Source organism: Cygnus olor, chromosome 3 (genome assembly GCF_009769625.2).
Source record: "Cygnus olor isolate bCygOlo1 chromosome 3, bCygOlo1.pri.v2, whole genome shotgun sequence".
NCBI lineage: Eukaryota > Metazoa > Chordata > Aves > Anseriformes > Anatidae > Cygnus > Cygnus olor.
In genome coordinates this window covers 70,773,045-70,790,674 of record NC_049171.1, presented here as the reverse complement: position 1 = coordinate 70,790,674, position 17,630 = coordinate 70,773,045, and the positions used below count along the sequence as shown (strand labels likewise).

The following is a 17,630-nucleotide window of genomic DNA, read 5'->3' as shown; positions in this document are numbered from 1 at the left end:
CCCACAAACCTACAAGGTATGATAAGAGTCAGTGTTACATAGTTTAATTGTGGAAGAAAATCTACACCACATAACAATGTGAGACAAAAGCAGCAGAAATGGGCCTACAGTCTAAAAAGGAATGCCTGATCTTCATATTAAAGTGAATGTATCTCAGTCACGTTCAAGTTATGCAATGTTTAAATGTTTGTAAATAGATTCCTTTATGCAATTTGATTTTTTCAAGTACTTACTGGAATGCTATAGACAGACATTAAGCACCATGTTTGCACACTGAAATGCTGGTGATAAGCTTTAAAAAAAAAAAAAGTAGTCATACTAAAAGAGAAACTCCAAAAGTTTTATTAGGATTTTAACAGACATTGCAAAAAAAAATATTGCATAATGATTGAAAACATAATATTTTAAACAAAGTAGCAATGTGGTATCAAGTAAAAGAAAGACTGGAACAGCTGTCTATGTATGCTGTAAGGAAGATGTACCAGGAAAGGGATACAACATTTTTAAAATTCAAGGGCAAATGTGAACAAGCCACATTTTGACAGACTGACTATACACCGTAGATGTTTTACAAACTGCATAGCAGTGTAAAGAAATAGTTTTATCCTAACTATACTGTATTCCTGCATTTGCAGCAGTTTACAAGGCAGAGATTTTGTTTACAACATCGATATTTTAATAGCTCTGGATTCTCATAAAAAATGAACTAATTTAACAAAACAAAGCCTGTATCTACATTTGAAAACAAAAGTGCATGTATTGAGAAATAGTGTTATTTCTTAAGAAGAACACTGAGTACTTAAACAGTTCATTTTAATAGAGCAACAACAGAAACTTTAGATGTAGATCTGCACTGTGCTACAAGTGAGATTCTTCACCAGCTCCTATAACTGGATACCCTCTTTTCCTAAGGAACCAAGACACATGCCCACCTACTATCACTTATGGTTCTGGGTAGTTACAAAGAATGCCAAGTACCAAAACCACCACATTGCTGACTAAAAAAAAAGTATCAGTAATCCAAGACAGATGTTTTAAAGTAGATTTAGCTGTAAACTCGACCATAAACTCCTCAGCATTCAGGATCCTTCCAGTCACACAACTACTTTTAAACATTGCAGAGCAGCAACGAGGAGCCATTAGAGCTAAAAAGACAAGAACTGATGAAAGCCTGTCTCTCCTGCCTTGTACTGAAGAATTTGTGGGTAATGAGCATTTCAATGAAATGTGAGAAAGGGGTGGTGTTTTTTTTTTTCCTATTTTTTTTTTATATAATTCCTACCTAAAACCCAGTTGGTTTTAACCCCATTTGTCAGATTTGTACACAAATCCAGATTCTTCTTTCCACATAACCGTGGTAACAGCTAAGAATTACCAGAAATATTAACTTCTCTAGATGGTTTGTTTCCTCCCTCCAACCAAAAAAAGAGAAAGCGTGGAAAGAGAACATCTAGTTTCAAGATCCAGGCAGAGCTTCTGTTTAAGCTCTTGTAATTTCAACTCATGGCACTAAAGGACTAGATTTTTTTTTTTTCTGGGCACCCTTAGCACTCTGGATAGAAAAAGGCAGTGAATGTTTAGCTGGACCAGACCCAGCATGGGAAATGCACAGATACCAAAGTTGTGAACTGCAGCCAGACTAGCCATAAACAACTGTCCAGTACAGAATTTACAAGTAATAAATTTAGCCATTTTTGTAAACATCTCCTCCTTACTAATCTCTTATTTTTTCCTATAATGGAAATACGTACTGTATTTCTTTGTTCCAAGCTCTGGTCTGTTTCTGTTTTAGCTTTGTGGCACAGTTGCTAAGTGCAACAAGCTAGAGACACCAACATTAATACAAACAAGTTGGAAAGTCAGTTCAAGTTATTACAGTTTTGCTATACCAGGGCATTTTTCATAGCATGTATTCTCTATTCACAAATGCTTTGTAAGATCTTTTATTATGGAAGACTGGAAGCAAACTGAAGTTGTTCATTTAACGGATGTGGTTGAACGTACATTTCTGATATGCCTTATGCAATTAACAAATGATGTCTCATCTTATGAAGATGATACATTTGATATATATACCAGTAATTTAAAATGCTCCCCCAAAAAAGCAGCATTTTTATAGACAAATTAACAGAAAAGGAGACAGTACATCTCACAATACCATAAAACAAGTAAAGCCCTTTCATTAGCTGCATTATAAACTCATAACTGTTCATCACATAATTTGAATTTCTGACTGCTCAAGCAATTTAACCCTCAGCCAACTGCAGGACAAGGAGAAACATTTCAAGTCAGATGTCATTGTAGGTGTGAGAATAAAAACTAGTATTCCATGTTTTTAGCTCTAAAAGTTTTGCTCCCAAACGTGAAGTAACTGTTAATAGTCCAGAAGAAAAATAATCATTTTTGACATGTCAAAAAAAAGTTGTACTAAAAATTAAGCTGCTGTAAATCTGAGCTCACTTAGATCATTCCTAAAAATTAAAAAAAAATGTTTATCCTAGATCACCTGTTAACTAGGAAAAGCACTAGAACACTGATTTCATGAGAAAAGATGTGCTTAAATGCTGAGTGTTTGAGACATCTACTATGAAGTTTTGAATTCTTCATCGTCTTTCAAATAATTGGATTATAATTTGTTAAGAAAAATAGACCAAATACAGAAAGTGCATTTGGTCAGGATTTTGTCTCACTACAGTTCAGTGTTTCCTATCTAAATGTGCATACCATTTAGAGGCCATTTTTGAAATGTTATCAGTCAACAGCAACATGGGCACCAGTGAATAAGAAAACACACCTTAGGATTCCTTTTTTAAATTATATAAGTTAGATAAAACTACCCTGTCCAGCAAGTTCCAAATTTTTCAAACGTTAAGGCAACTTTCATTACTTTCCAGCTAAACAGAATTATAAAAATAAATGTCACTTCAAACCTTATATACACAGTGACAGAGTAGATTTAGCTAGAAAGTATCTTTAGTACATTAATAAAGTGTCACATAATATTACCGAGGTTATATCAGGTGCTTGAGTGTATGTGCAATTGGAGTGGTTGCAATATTTAAAGTACAGGTTTCAAAACAGAGCGCAGTGAACGTCCTTCTTTAGTGAGTTCTCGTGTTACACACATACATGGCAGTGGAACAGCCTCCTCTCTTCTCTCTACAGCATTATAGCTACATTTCTTCAAGTGGTCAGCCATGCTTATGATGTCAGCAAACTTCCACTCATTCACAGTACAGAAAGCTGTACTGAACCGCCAAACCTAGAAAACAAGTTGTACATAGGCTCAAAATCTTTTAAGGTATCTGAACTCAGAGCAGGAAAATAAGTGTTTGTGCTACACATTCAGGATGTGCTTTGGATCTGTAACAACATGACAAAACCAGGCAATTCTAAATTTTGGATAGTCAGTCTCAGGCTGACTCAGATTCCAAGTTAACTCTGAATACAGGGAAGAAAGGCAGGCTATATATATATATATATATATATATATATTTATATTTTTGTCTACAAAGTAGATGCTATCAGAAGTTAAATGACAAAGTACTACATGACCATCAGTACTGGTCATGACGGTTACTTTATCAGAAAATAATCCATTTGTGAAACCATCTTCTGCAATTCCAAATGATTGCTGCAGATACTCTGCACTTTGGAGGGGGGGGCGGGGAGTAGGAAGAATGAAAAACGTAACATATGAAGGTTTAAAGTTTTAAAAGTTTAAAAATTTTTTTACATATTTAAGGCATTCAATACCATGGCAACGGATAGAATCTGAACAGTTGTACAAAAAAATAAAAATTGCTTTAAACAGTATAAAGGCAAGAGATGCAAATTTTAGACAACTTTCTCACTGTCACAGAATATTTAAAATTAAAGAAAATGAAATAACAGCTAAAACCTCCAATTTTCCCAAGACTTAAAAATGTTAATTTCCACCAAATACAAATTGAGCAGACAACTACTTCTACTTCTTGAAGGGTGTGGAAGACTCAACCAACCTGCTAGCCATTTTGGCTAATTGTTCTATTTGACAATGTATTTCTTGAAGGGATATTATATCAAAAAATAGTAACAACAATAGTGACAGGGGAAAATATTGAGAGAAAAAGCAGAAACATAACCAATTAAATGTTTTTTCTTTCACCATCAAAAGAAAATATAACTTACCTTTTCTTTTATTTGCCAAGAAGAACTTCCATCTGGGTACTTTTTCTTCTCCCAAAGCAGTATCACCATTCCACGTGCTTGAAGCAAGCTTCCACACACATCTCTCATTAAACGTGACACTCTTGAAAGCTGACATAAACTAAAGCCATCTAGAAAACTAGCGATGTGCTGCAGAACCTCAAAAGGTAGACTACTCAAATGGTCATTGTGTAGTCCAATTAAGCAGCTTTTTGCTGGTTCTACTAATACTGTAGATATACAAGGCTGAACTCCAAATGACCGTAAGTGGCGATCATGAATAATTTTTGCCCCTTGTGTTGAAGGACAAAACCTTCGTTGAGAATATGTACACCCATAATAGGCCAACGGACACCTCTGCTCCATCCAGCCATTAAGGCCAGCGTGAATGTCACCATGCACATTCTTAAAATGCGAAGAAAATTCATTCCTCCTAAACAACTGTCCACAAACAAATGTAAACATTGAACGCTGTTTTGTTTGGTATCTAGCCACATATTCCAATACCAAATCCAGTCCAAGGGTCTGGAATGGACTTGGATTTGAGAGCTGTGGGTTGGCATGATCACACGCAGAAGCTGAAGCTATTTCCCCCACCATTGTATTTGTGGCCAATATAGCTGATGGGAGAGAAAATGTTTGGGTCCCAAAGTCAACGTGATACACATCGACAGTGCGACTTTCCGATATCCCCCTACCTCCAGGAGAGTCTCCTAGGCAAAACAACAGAGCTGCGGTGATTAGATCAATCCCCTGAAGACCCATGGGATCTTCTGTTATCTCCAAATCTGATGTATCAACAGCTTTGTCTTCTTTTGGTGCTGACCAATAGTGATTAACAAGGAATTTGTATGATCGATGCCTCATAAGTGAAAATGCATCTACGTTTCTCAGTCTTTCCTGCTCCACCTGTCTCTCTAAAATTTCTTCTGCATTAGCATGGGGAAGTAGTATATGATTAACATTACCATTAACTAAGTGATCAGCTGGTATTACTTCTTTAAGTTGTGCTGTTACAGGGAAGGAGCTGCAAGACTGCAATGCTTCATCATCACGAGACGCAGTACATTCACCATTTGCTACACTGGATGGTTTTGAATTAGAAACACCAAGATCTTCATTCTGGTCCAACACCTTTGAACACTCGTTTTCTACATGAAAGCCATTACACAAGAGTGAGGAGTCACTGAGGTTTAGATTTAAGTCATGATTTTGTACTACATCATAACAAATATCACTAGAACCATTTTGCTCCATTTGTGAATTTTGACTCAGGCTATCCAAGTCAACTCCCCCAGCTGCTCCTATGTTTTCTTCACCTGGATATTCGTGATCAGACTTATTATCCTGAATAACGCCATTAGAGGCTTGTTCTTTAATCTCAGCATCTTCTTTCATTTCATGTGAAGTGCAGAGCTTTGAATTTAACATGCTAATGTCCCTGGTTGCAGTGTTCAGGATATCCAGAGCAGCAGCTAAACTCCTTGTTGTTTCTACAGTAGCTTGATAAAGTGCACCATAGGACTCTTCATCTACAGGTATCAAGCCATTTGAACACACCGTATCTGGGGTGTTTGTTTTGACAGAGGTTTGTTCTCTGGATTCCGACATCTGATCAGCTGCTTTTGACATCATAGTTGCTACTTTAAGTGATTCTAGTAACATGCGCTGGTCTTGAAGGGCTAAAGCCATATCTAGCTGCTCCACTTCATCAACGTCTTTACTCAGATTTTCGTAAGATTTTCGGTCTGCATAACTGACCGGCCATCTATTCCACTCCATGGTGCAGCATACCACGCTTGCAGGACAAACTTCTAGATGATCAGCAATTTTATTACGGGCTACTATGAAGGGACATCCAAAGCCACTATTCAAACAAGGCACTCTTTCAAGTGGACATAAAATGCGGTGTTCCTCAGCTTTACATGAATGAAAAACTGCTCCACAAACCAGCGGGCAGCCTATCAAATCACAGGAAATGCCAGGCTCTGGTCTGGTCATACAACGACGGCTGACACAGTTTACGCAGTGTACATGTTGCTGCTGTTCCTCCATGATTGTAAATCCAATTCTGAGTGAAGAAAAGGGAAACATGGAATATTAACTCAATATTGTTAATATTTAACAACAGTTATTTGCAGTTTTGCATTCTTCAGGTGTGTGGAGAGATACATATTAACACAACATGAACTAATCACAAGCCATTTTAAGAGAATGAGTAGGTGATATTTTATCTTAAAGAAATGATGTTTAAAACTTCACCACAAAATTTAAGATAACATATTTGTATCAGAGTTCAACACAGTCTACACACATATTCACCAGACATGAAACATGCAGCTTGGAAAAAAATGTTGTATAAACTTCTCTCGGGAAGAGCTCTTTACTCCTGTCTATTCCAAATAGATGATTCAACTAAAAACAAAGCATGCTCATTGACTATGGCTGATTACCTAAAATCATAAACTACACAACTTACACTAGAAGGAGACAAAGGAAGCCAGACTCACTCTCATCTGTGCTAAATCTCCAGACCTTTAAATTAAACAGAGGCATCCTATTGCCTGGGCTGCTTGCTACCACCTATGCTTCCAGCACCCTCTTCATGCAGTTCTCTTCAAGGCACGCATCTCAATCTCCGTTTGTGTCCCATTCTCTCACACACACACACAAATCTAACAGGCAGCAGTCCTTTATAACAGCTCTTCTCTTCACTCTTCTGTTTTTATTTCATCCATAGCCTGTAGCTCCTCCATAGTTTTTATACAAGTTTTTGCATAAATGTAGCACTTACACCACACAATTTATTTCACTCAAAACCTTTACATCAAAACTATCCTGCCCAACACTGTCCCCGTATCTATACACCTCTGGTTCAATCCACAAAAGGAATTTTTGTTAATCCATCCTCTGACCTGCCCTAATTACAATACCAGCAGTTCAAAGTGTAAGGGTAACATGGCAACTTTACATAACTAGGCCAAACAGCAATAAAAATCCAAATAAAATTTAATTGCATAATCTATCATAATATGCTGATGCAAACACAAACCCAATTCTTTGTTGTGGTAAGGGGGAAAAAAATAAAAATATAAGAAGTGTTACATTTTTGTACCATACTTCCAGAAGCTCTGCAACTCCTCACTAGCTCGAGTGCAGGCCCACTCAAAGGACCAAGCCTTCCTCCCCCTGTGCTCCAATAACCTCCCTTGCAGAAGTGATACCACTGGGATTACAGTTCAGAGATACCAGAGTGATTTACACAGAGCCAAACCTCAAATGATTGTTTCAAAAATACACTGCTCAGTTCCATCTTTTCCTCACTACCTATACTGCAAAAAGAAGTTAAAAAAAAAGTGCTTGCAGAATCAGATTAATAGAACAGAAACAGTTCCTTATTTTATTCTAACAAATGCTCTCATGAAGTGTTGTCATACTAAACACGTCAGTTTTAATTTATTAGAACTTCTTAAATTAAAATTGCTCTAAACTGTAAAAATAAAACTGATTAGTATTATTCCTTTTTTTCAAACTGAAGGTAAGAGGAAAGAAAACTGCCTTTCAGACACTCCACATTAATTTATTTAAAGCATTTAAATAGATTTTTATGCAATGCTTCACTCAGTTGTATTCTTTCAATGCTTTGAAATTCATGCCAACTTTAAGTACCAATCAGCCCTCATCCCTCCATCCCTCGTAATTTGGATAACTCAAATGTTTTAGCCACCCACTCTCCTGAACACTAACAAAGAAGCATATGTGCTTAGCAGGCAAAACACAGCTGAATTTTCCCCACCATACCTTAGTATTTGAGTAACAAATAAGTTGCTTCATCACACACTGACAAGTGCATCAGTTGCTGAACTCTGTAACTGACTGATCTGCTAAATGTTTTAGCAAAACCTTCTGGCACACAACCCGCTTTAACCTTGCGTATTAAGTCAGGTGGCATCCACTGCAAAGAGCTGAGAAATGTTCAGTAAAGAATCAAAAAAGGGAAACTTACTGGACTGAGAATGCAATTTAATTTGCAGTTCTTCTACCAAAGCGCTCGTTTTAAGTCGTTCCTGCCAAATACAGTAGCCTGTTGCTAGACCAAAAAAAAAAACCCTTTGTATTTTAAAGTGCTTGACACAAAATGGAAATAGCCTTGAAAAAGACCAGTGCTGGTTGATAATGCAAAAGCCTTCACAGGGCCCTGCCCTAGCTTCATACGTCTAAACACAGTCATAAAACAAACAGTCTGGTAGCAGCAAGGCTTAATTTGATCCGTACCCCACAATTACGTTTAAAAGAAATAAAAAAAGATCTACTTTGCAAAAAGGTATGCCCCTGCTCGCTTTAAGATGGCCAGAGCTGAGCCGTTCCTAGACCAGGAGGTAGGTTTGCCAGCTAGAGCACACCCCTGTGCTAGCTCTGACTGCTGCCTTGCTTCTGGGCCAACGCTGGCTCACACTCACACCGCTCAGAACTCAGTCAGAGCTCGTGTTTGCCTGCACCATTTGTGTAGACATACCCTAAATTAGTCAACCATCATTAAATACTACCTTTAAATAGCCCATGTGAGCTTCCACAGAGGAACATTCTATTAAGACAGTAAAACATCCTCCTCCCTAGCACACTATCTTCGTCTCCACAAGCCAGATTGTGAAACCTGAGTGGTGTGACTATACCGCCTTTTCTCAAGCTCCAAGACTCCTTTTGCACATAAGCTAATATTCATCAAAACTTAATCATCTGGTACAAGCAAATGAAATTTCGAAGTGTGAGAAAAGGAGAGAGAATCTGGTAAAAATATTAAATAGCACTAACAGAGCGTATGAAGACGTATCACACAACAAAAGCCCATGTTTTACTAATAGATGGACGCTAATTTAGTTCTGTAACAGATGCCTGCAGTTGTTTTTATAGAGAAGCAGTTATGCATGTGATCAAATAAATAGATAAAATAACCTATGCTCTCTTTGTAAATTCAAATTTTATTGGTCACTAAAAAAGGAGGCTATTTCATGTTGTTTCCCTTAAGATTCAAATCCTTTGGCTCCTTAATTAAATGTATGATCTAAAATCTCTTTGGACATCAGTAGACCATCAGCATGACATTCACTAAAATTCTGCATCCTGCGCAAGTCTTCGCAGCACCTGCTGCAGAACTTTAATTTAGTCAGAATATCATATTTATTTATAGCTTCTTATAGAGACTATACACGCACACAAATAAAATGTCCTTTTCATGCATTTTTCAATTTGAATACCTGGCCTTCAAACTCAATGTTTTGGGCATTAAGGAGTTCTGGGACTTTCGATGAAGCTTTCAATATAATTCAATTACCAAAACATAAAAGAAAACCAAAGGAAAAAAATCAGCCAAACTACCCTATCAAGCTGGATAAAACCTCATGAATTAGCATATTCATTTAGCAGCAAATGGTCACTTCTCACTCAATTTTGTAAGCTAACTTTGTGAACCACCGAACTTAGCACCTCCTTGATGCACTGACTAAGAAAAAGGGAAGATAAACAATTTTTTTGGTTGGACATAAGTCCAAAGCTTTCAATTACTCTGATACTCAAAATCCTAGAACACCTGTCATTAAAACACGTATCAGTAAGATTTACTGTCTATACCCTATTGTGTTCCTTGCCACAATTTGGTGAGAACACAGAAAGTCACATCAATGACTATAGCAAGAAGGAACAGCTGTCTTTTTCTGATAGCACAGCGTCAGCAACTAGGTTCAGTTCATACGAGATGCTTAAGTACACACACTTGACTGTTACTAGCAGAGAAACCTAAAAATACATCCAGTTCCAATGAGGTGACCACTGCTCTCAGAATTTGTGCAATCACTTGATGTTATTGTACATACTATACAGTCAGCTGACCAACTCAGCCAGAACATGCTTTGAAAATCTGTCATAATTAAAAGGATTAAAATTCCAGCTGCTACAACCACATGATTTTCAGTTGCTGTTTTAACACAAACATTAAAATAGCATAATAAGAGTTTCAAACAGTCACTGCACAATACTTCAGCTGTGAGGGCTCTGTCTCCTATACCACGAAGTGTAAGGAACTGTACTCAGCGTAACCAAACCCGAAGTCTGCTTACTTACTCTCCCCCTACATGAACTCTTTGGGACAAATAAGATAGGAAATCACAGCAACTATTCCCACAGTCAGAACCTCCATTACTTAGACACTTTTCATTCACCAAACCTATAAAAGCTTAACTATCTTTGAACCTCTTCCCTCTATCAAATTTGACTAAATAATAGTCCAACAGGTTCTTAAATTACTGGTTCTAGGAAGTAGAACACAGGTACACAAGCAGTACTACAGGTTTAAACTCCTAGGAGCATCCAAATCCACCCACAAGCAGCCAAATATATGCAAACCATTCTAAAAAATTCCCTGTTGTTTTGGAGATTGTACAAGACAACCCACTATTCCTGAATCTTCCATCTTTTACCCAGGTCTGTGGCCAAAAGAGTAGGTAAGTCTGGTAAGATGCGGAAACTATGCATTTCAGAGAGTAAAGTGCGAAGTGAAATGGAGATAAGAGATATGTGGTTAAATAGGAAAGAGGAAGAGTGCAATATAAAAAAGAGCTTTAGAATATTCTGCTAGAATTTGTAGTACTATAGATAACTATTGAAAAAAGTATTTTATTTTTCCATATCCTACCATACACGGGAGAAGTATGTCATTAATCCTGACTAATAAATCTAACTTCAAAATATGTTACACAATCCTCATAGTCTTCAAGAAGATAAGCTTTTCTCGTCACAGCTACCTTGCACAAAATGTGTAACAATTTTCCTATCTACAAGACAGACACATTAACTTTGTTATGCAGGTCATGCTCACTTTTTGTTTTTTTTTGTGGGTGTTTTGTTTTTTGTTGGTTGGTTTTAGGATTTGTTAAGTTTTTGTTCTGTATTTCGGGGGTGGGAGGATGTATTAGTTTTCAAATGACCAATGGATGACATGAACTAGAGGTTCAACAAGATCTATTCTGACACCATTTCAGTCAGGAGAACAGCAGTTGCCACCACTACTAGTTGCCATTCCTGCTTGAGGTGAGCAACAAAAGGCAGCTCTGACTCTAATCATCAAGACTCCACAAAGACTAAGGTTAAATAGCCCCATTCCCAGGCTCCTCCAAAAACAGTACAGCCTTTATCCTCATGTTAGGGAGCTGGGTGCCTCAAATCTTACTCTAAATGTCTCTCTACAGCAACAATGGACAACAGAGCAAAGTTAATCTAATGCTATGCCAATTTCCAACTACATTTTCAAGTGGAGAATTCAGAAGCACAACAATAGACGTTGCAAACTGCTAGAGCCTAACTTGAAATAACATGACTAACAGGTGACAAATTTAGAAGGTATGTACCTCAGTTACACAGGTAATAAGTACATGTGGCCATCTTATACAATCTTATATATGGGGCAATAGTTCTTTTTATTGTTTTTCTGATATCAAAGAAATTCCTGACACGGACTTTATGAACCCTTATATTTCTTCAAACTGCTTTACATCACAGACACTTTCAGGAAGTAAAGTTCTTTCAGATGCCACACTTAAAACGTCAACTTATGGGATACAAATATCGTTGATTATTTTGTTAATCACTGAATACATAACAAGAAGCTTCAATTACTAAAGCTGAAACTACTCGACTAGTAGGATGTTCCTTTCACCATTATCATCGTAGGCTACGGCAATTTACACATATTACACAGAAGAGGCACCAAAAGGTCAGGCTCAAAACATGGCTTCTAATTGCAAGGAAAAACACAGGGCATACATATTCCTGCAAGATCCTAGTTTTATCAAGAGATCATCTAGGATCAAAGGAACAAGCAAAACCTTGGTATGTACTAACTGCTTTGTGAAGCATAATTTAGTTACCCATCTACCTCAAAAAAAAAATCTAACTAAAACAAAAAACAGCGAGCAGTAGAACTATAAAAAAAATGCCACTTTTTTACATTCCAACCTTACCTTAAAACAAACATTTCTGTATCTATACCTCCTCCCCACCCCACCTCCCCAAAACCCCACATCCTGTTAAAGGAGCTGACCTGTATTTCGCATTCTTTTGAGTAACACTTTAGGAGTTCCTTTTTCCCTAATAGCAAACCATCTTCCTCCTGTTCATAGAATTCAGTGAGATAATTCCTCCCAAATCATTGCAGACAGAAAATAGATCTGAATGGGAAAAAAATCCCCAAATAAAGCAATACACTGCTTTGACTGAAGTGGACGCTCCAATGACGCCCCATGTGTTTGGATTACTTCCAGTTTACAACAGATGCTGTGACAGAATGATCCAACACTTTCCCTATCGCTATCAGTCTCCAAGAACGTTGAAAATCAAACCCTGAACTACTAAGCTTTTCCTTAGAGTACTTTTGTGACAGACCTGCCATGCTTTCTTTTATACCTACACATTCCCCGAAGAAGAAACCAAAAGGCTTCAATGTGCCTTTGGCCTCACACTGCCACAGGACAACCACGCCAGGACCAGCTACGCTTGCTGCATGGCTCGGGCACAAAAGCACTCTACCTGTTCAGCTGGTGACAGGGCAGACTCAGCTAGAGAGCCAGTAGATTTCATGTGTAAGGGACTTCTGTACTTGAGCTCAGCGCGACCCCTGGACTGCTGCAGACTCTGCAAGAAACAAGATCAGAAACATGGTTTGATTTCTGGTGTACAGATTACTTGCTGTATGTACAATCCTCTGAACAGGTCACCTGCTTATACTATCTGGAGCTACAAGTGCTGAAATATCTTGCATTTTTTAGGGAAAAATAAATATGTTTTTAATAGACTTTACAACTGCAATATAAGTTCTGTCATTCTAGCTTTTTGTTAGCTGTTAAGTCACACCAGACTGTTACTCATATTTAAGGCTAGACAAGACTTTTAAAAGTTATTACGACAACCTGCTTCACTTCATTATTTGGTTTGGCTCACCAGGAACCTTTTAAGAAAAATATGCATGAAACTTGAATTAAAGACTGCAACAGCTGGAGAACTAGGAAAAAAAAAAAAGATATTTAAAGTTGGATTATTTTATAAACTGCAATTTATTCTATTTGTGCAGCTTCAGTCTTCAGACATAATTCATTAAACAGTTGCTTGATATTAGAAAGCTCTTTACTGTAACAAGTTTCTTCCATGTATTTGTATTCATGAATTATTGTTAAAACTTAAAGAGATGGAACAGAGGTTATATACTCAAAGAAACAATGTTATCCTTGTCCCCAGACATCATCTCACAAATCCCACAGAAAAACAGAAAAGAAAATAAGCCATTTCTGAGAAATCAGAACCTAAACTATTGCAAACCAATAATGCAACCCGTATTACGGTAGGTAGTTTCAGCCACCCGAAAGAAGCCAAAAATAAATCCTTCTTCTTAAATAATATTTTAATTCATACATGTTGCTGCAGAATTCCTGACCTCTGTATGTTTACAGAGATCTGGCCAAAAATCTTTGTTAATATACCACTTCAAGTGTTACTACACAAGTTGAACCAGTTCCCATAGCAAAATAAGAAAGCAAGTTTAAGGTAAATGGAACGTGAACACAACTGCTCTCCAAGAAGACAAACTGAAATGCAGATGTAATGTACTCTGCATGTATAAGGGTTGGGTTTTTTTCCTCTTAAAAACATATTCTTGTTAGTAGCACAGAGCCTGACCAGCGTACAGCAAAAGCAGTTAGTACACAAAAATTTTAACAGGCACCTCCGCTGCATCAGATAATACTGAAGTACAAAGATGGGGACTGTCCTAAAACAGTTTGAAATTTTTAAAGTAGAACAAAAAGAATTGGAGAAAAAGATCAGAGAAGGTATTAGGAACTTTAACCTATTCCTTTTCCAGGTACTTAACTTTGTTATCAAATGAAAGACTATTTGCCATACCCGTTTGACTTCTCCCCCTTCTAAACTACTTGGTTTTAAAAGCAACGGAAATAGTACAAAATACCAATTTCAAACACATAAGCAAAGAAACAAACAACAACAAAACAATCAAACACTATTTTCTAAACATAACAAAAACTCACCAATCTCAAATAGTTGATGACAAGAAGCTAGGAAGGAACACACTACACCAGCTCTTTCAGTGTTTTTAACTTGAATGAAGAACTGGAAAACACAGATCTGCACTGCAAGTTTGTGCAGGGTTTGTGGACGTATAGTGAGTCACCAATCTCTGATCTCTAATATAATTTAGACTGCCTTCTCCAAATGTCAGCGGGCACGAAGCTATTACTTTTTCCACAGACTCCAGCTGAACATTCCCATCCAAATACATTCCATGGCCGATGACAATAGTGACTCAGCTAAAACAAGTTTTTGTAAGAGCATTACAGCTATGAAAATACAGCACACTCCTAGAAAGATCCTATTTGCAAAGAATCTGTCACTCCAACACACTTCTCTATCCCACAGGATTTTTGGAAAACTACCATTTCTACTAGAGATACTTTTAAATATACAAAGTTTAAACTTCAAAAAACAACAAGCATCACATTGCCCACCTACCGGCACCTATGTAACTATGCCCGAACCAGGTATTGCTATTCAACCACCAGCCTGAACCAATAACTTCAGTTTTATACGAAGAGCTGGAACCATGCCAGTTAGTTTTACCTCACTGTACCTCTTGTTCTCACGGCTTAAGTTTGCACCCATCGGGGTTTCATTGTGATTTCACACTAGGAGATCAGACCAACGTTTGGCATGTGGTAAACAGTGCTGTCTACTCAATTCAATATTCTACAGATTGTAAAGGTTTGCAGCAGGGTATTTTAGATTCAAGTGGCATTAACAGATTATAATGAAATTAAAAAAAAAAAGGCAGACCAAATGTCACCTCAAAAACTATTAAAAACAGTATCTTGCAAAGTCAAGATCTAGAGCTCCCCTTCCATTTTAATTCCCTTGGCCCATTTTAGATCAGTTTATATTACAAGATTTTTCAGTCTCTTTCCTTCATTCAATAGTGAGTCTAGATAGTGCCCAGGCACTTAAAGCTTAGGTAGGATTCCTCTGTAACCCTCACTTGATTTTAAACTCTCCCTTAACTATTTGTGGTCTTTTCGGGAATACTTAAATCTCACCTTTAAGAATTCAAGTTATGTTTACTCTCATTATCCAGATAAGGAAATTGAAAGAGAATTGTCACCAGTACAATGATCACTAGACACATGATTCGCTGGCTCTCATCTCTAAACCACTGGATCTCATTGCCAGAGACAAACAGCATTTGCTTCATTTGAGACACAGCTCGCCAAAGAATCAGGTCTATCAGTATGAAAGAAATTAAGCTTTTTTTTTTTTAATTATTATTGTTTAGTTCAACTGGACTGAATACAAAAGCATACGTTTGTTACTAATCTGAAATCCACAGCAGCTGCACGAGTTGACTCAAAGACAAACATTCATATGCTGTTACAGCCATGCGCTTAACAAAGGTACTGGGAAAAGCCCTTTGGAACACAGGTCACAAACTGGATTGCCTACAAACGTGCAGAAATCTTGCCCAGAAAGTTTCCAACCAGGTACTGCTAGTTAGACTCAGCACCTATTTTTCCCATTAAACTTCTAACATCAAAGTACGAGGCATGAGCAATACAATCCAAACCTAAGACGTTAATTGAGTAAGAGAATAATTTAGTACCAAACAGAGAGAACATCCAAGAAGCAAAGACATCTCTGTTGCATAGTCTTTGCCCATTCTGATGGGATTCTCCTATTTTCTAACACTTTCCAACTCTGGGAAAGAATGAGATGGATACCCCACGAAGTCTCACCTAGCAATACAACCCCAATTCACCCTCTGAATCCATTCCTTGTCTGAGTGAAGCTGGACCAGTATGGAAAGAAATACACAGAGGCATTTAGATGCACACAGAGCAGAAGATATACTAAGGTTGCCAATGTAGTTTTCAGTCTTCCAGCTTAACTCACTTACCAACCAAGGCTGTTTTAGTAGTATTTTTGTACTTTGAGGAGAGAGGAAGACCACAGGTAAGGATCACTAACACCCTCCTCACCACGCATCGCCAAGGGGCCTGCACGAACCTCACCCCTCCAAATCACAGCCCAGGCTGCACGACAGTAACACGCAGCAGGGCGAGGAGCTAGCGGCCGCCCAGGGCTTTCACAAAGAAAAGCGGGGGGAGATGTCCGTCCTTAAGCGGCAGGACGAGCAGCGCAAGGCGACGCTGCGGCCACAGCAGCACAGGCCCCGTGCGAACGAACACACGCTGCTCCCGGCACGCCAACACCACAGCCAGCAGAAGGGGAAAGGAGGATGAGGAAAAGCGCCCGGCGCCGAGCCCCCGCGGGCTGCCGCTGCCCGCCCGCCCCTCGCACCCACCTGGGGGCCGCCAGCAGCGCGGCCGGGCGCCCTTCTTCACCTCCGCGCGGCGGAGCAACCCCTCCGACGAGGCCCGCGGGCCCCCGCCGGCCCCACAGCGCACAGCCGCCCCCCCTCCCCTTCTCTTCCCACCCCGGCCCTCCCCGGGGCTCGCTCCCGGCGGCCGCAGGCCCTCGGCGGGGCCGGGGCCGGGCCCGTCTCCCCGGCGCCCGCGGCTCACCCGTGCCCGTCGCTCGCTGGGCGGCCGGCAGGGAGCGGCGCCCCCCGCGCCTCGCTGCGCGCCCCCGTCCCCCGCCGGCCTCCTCTCGCCGCCTGCCCGGCGCTGCCCTGCCCTCCCCTGGCCCAGCCGGGCTCCCCCGCGCGGCCCCGCTGCCGGCCGCGCCCCCCAACGGACACGCGCGCGCGTGCCCGCGGGGCGGGGAGACGGGCGGGCGCGGCCCCGAGGGGCCGGGACGGGGGGCGGGGGGCCGGAATGCCCGGATGTCGCGCGCGCGCGCTCTCCCCCCCCCCCCCCCCCTCCGCGGCTCTTCTCGCGCGGCGGGGGCGGGGATGGGCTGGCAGTTGCTGTGGGCTTTAACAGGGCTTTAACGTTACCGCTCTGATACTGCCTCGCTCCGTGCGGCCTTGGTTTATAGGCGCCCTGCTGCGGGCTGTCGCAGCGCTGTTGAGCAAAATGTTTTGTTTTGTTTTATTTTCCTAGAAACCTGGGCCGCCTCCCAGAGGCGCAGGGTGCCGGGCCGGCCTGTGGAGGATCCGTCCTTCAGAGGGTGGAGGCCGGCTGCTAGGGCTGTGGGCGGGTGGGGTTATGTGGCTGTGGGCGGCCTCGGGATTATGGCTTCAAGGATCTGACGGCCGGAATGTTATTTTATTTTTTACAATAAACGTTTTTTGAGTGGATATAGTGTGTTTTCTGGTACTGGGAGAAAACCTATTTTACCTAGAACGTACACACTTACCCCCCCCCCCCAAAGAACATACTAATGAAAGCATACTTTATGTTCACAAAATACAGATTCAGATTAGTTCGGTAACT

General features: G+C 39.9%; 1 protein-coding gene across 5 annotated transcripts; it reads right to left on the bottom strand.

The window, feature by feature from the left end:
- Nucleotides 1-322: 322 nt before the first annotated feature.
- On the bottom strand, nt 323-16,954 carry FBXO30 (F-box protein 30). Of its 5 annotated transcripts, none has more exons than XM_040554372.1 (4): nt 16,818-16,954; nt 12,766-12,870; nt 4,171-6,259; nt 323-3,262 (listed from the first exon to the last, which is right to left on the bottom strand). In XM_040554372.1, the coding sequence occupies exons 3-4, from the start codon at nt 6,241-6,243 to the stop codon at nt 3,059-3,061; spliced, it is 2,277 nt and encodes a 758-aa protein (XP_040410306.1). In that variant the 5' UTR covers nt 6,244-6,259; nt 12,766-12,870; nt 16,818-16,954; the 3' UTR covers nt 323-3,058. The 5 variants fall into 5 exon arrangements, with proteins under 5 accessions (XP_040410306.1, XP_040410310.1, XP_040410307.1 ...); XM_040554376.1 differs by lacking the exon at nt 16,818-16,954 and adding an exon at nt 16,598-16,721; XM_040554373.1 differs by lacking the exon at nt 16,818-16,954 and adding an exon at nt 14,277-15,043.
- Nucleotides 16,955-17,630: the final 676 nt, after the last annotated feature.

Bases quoted from the DNA above. Each gene is read 5' to 3' on its own strand.
- FBXO30 (XM_040554372.1), bottom strand. From the start codon at position 6,243: ATGGAGGAACAGCAGCAACATGTACACTGCGTAAACTGTGTCAGCCGT. The intron at 3,263-4,170 runs GTAAGTTATATT...CTTGTTTTCTAG, and splicing joins CTTGGCAAATAAAAGAAAAG to GTTTGGCGGTTCAGTACAGC.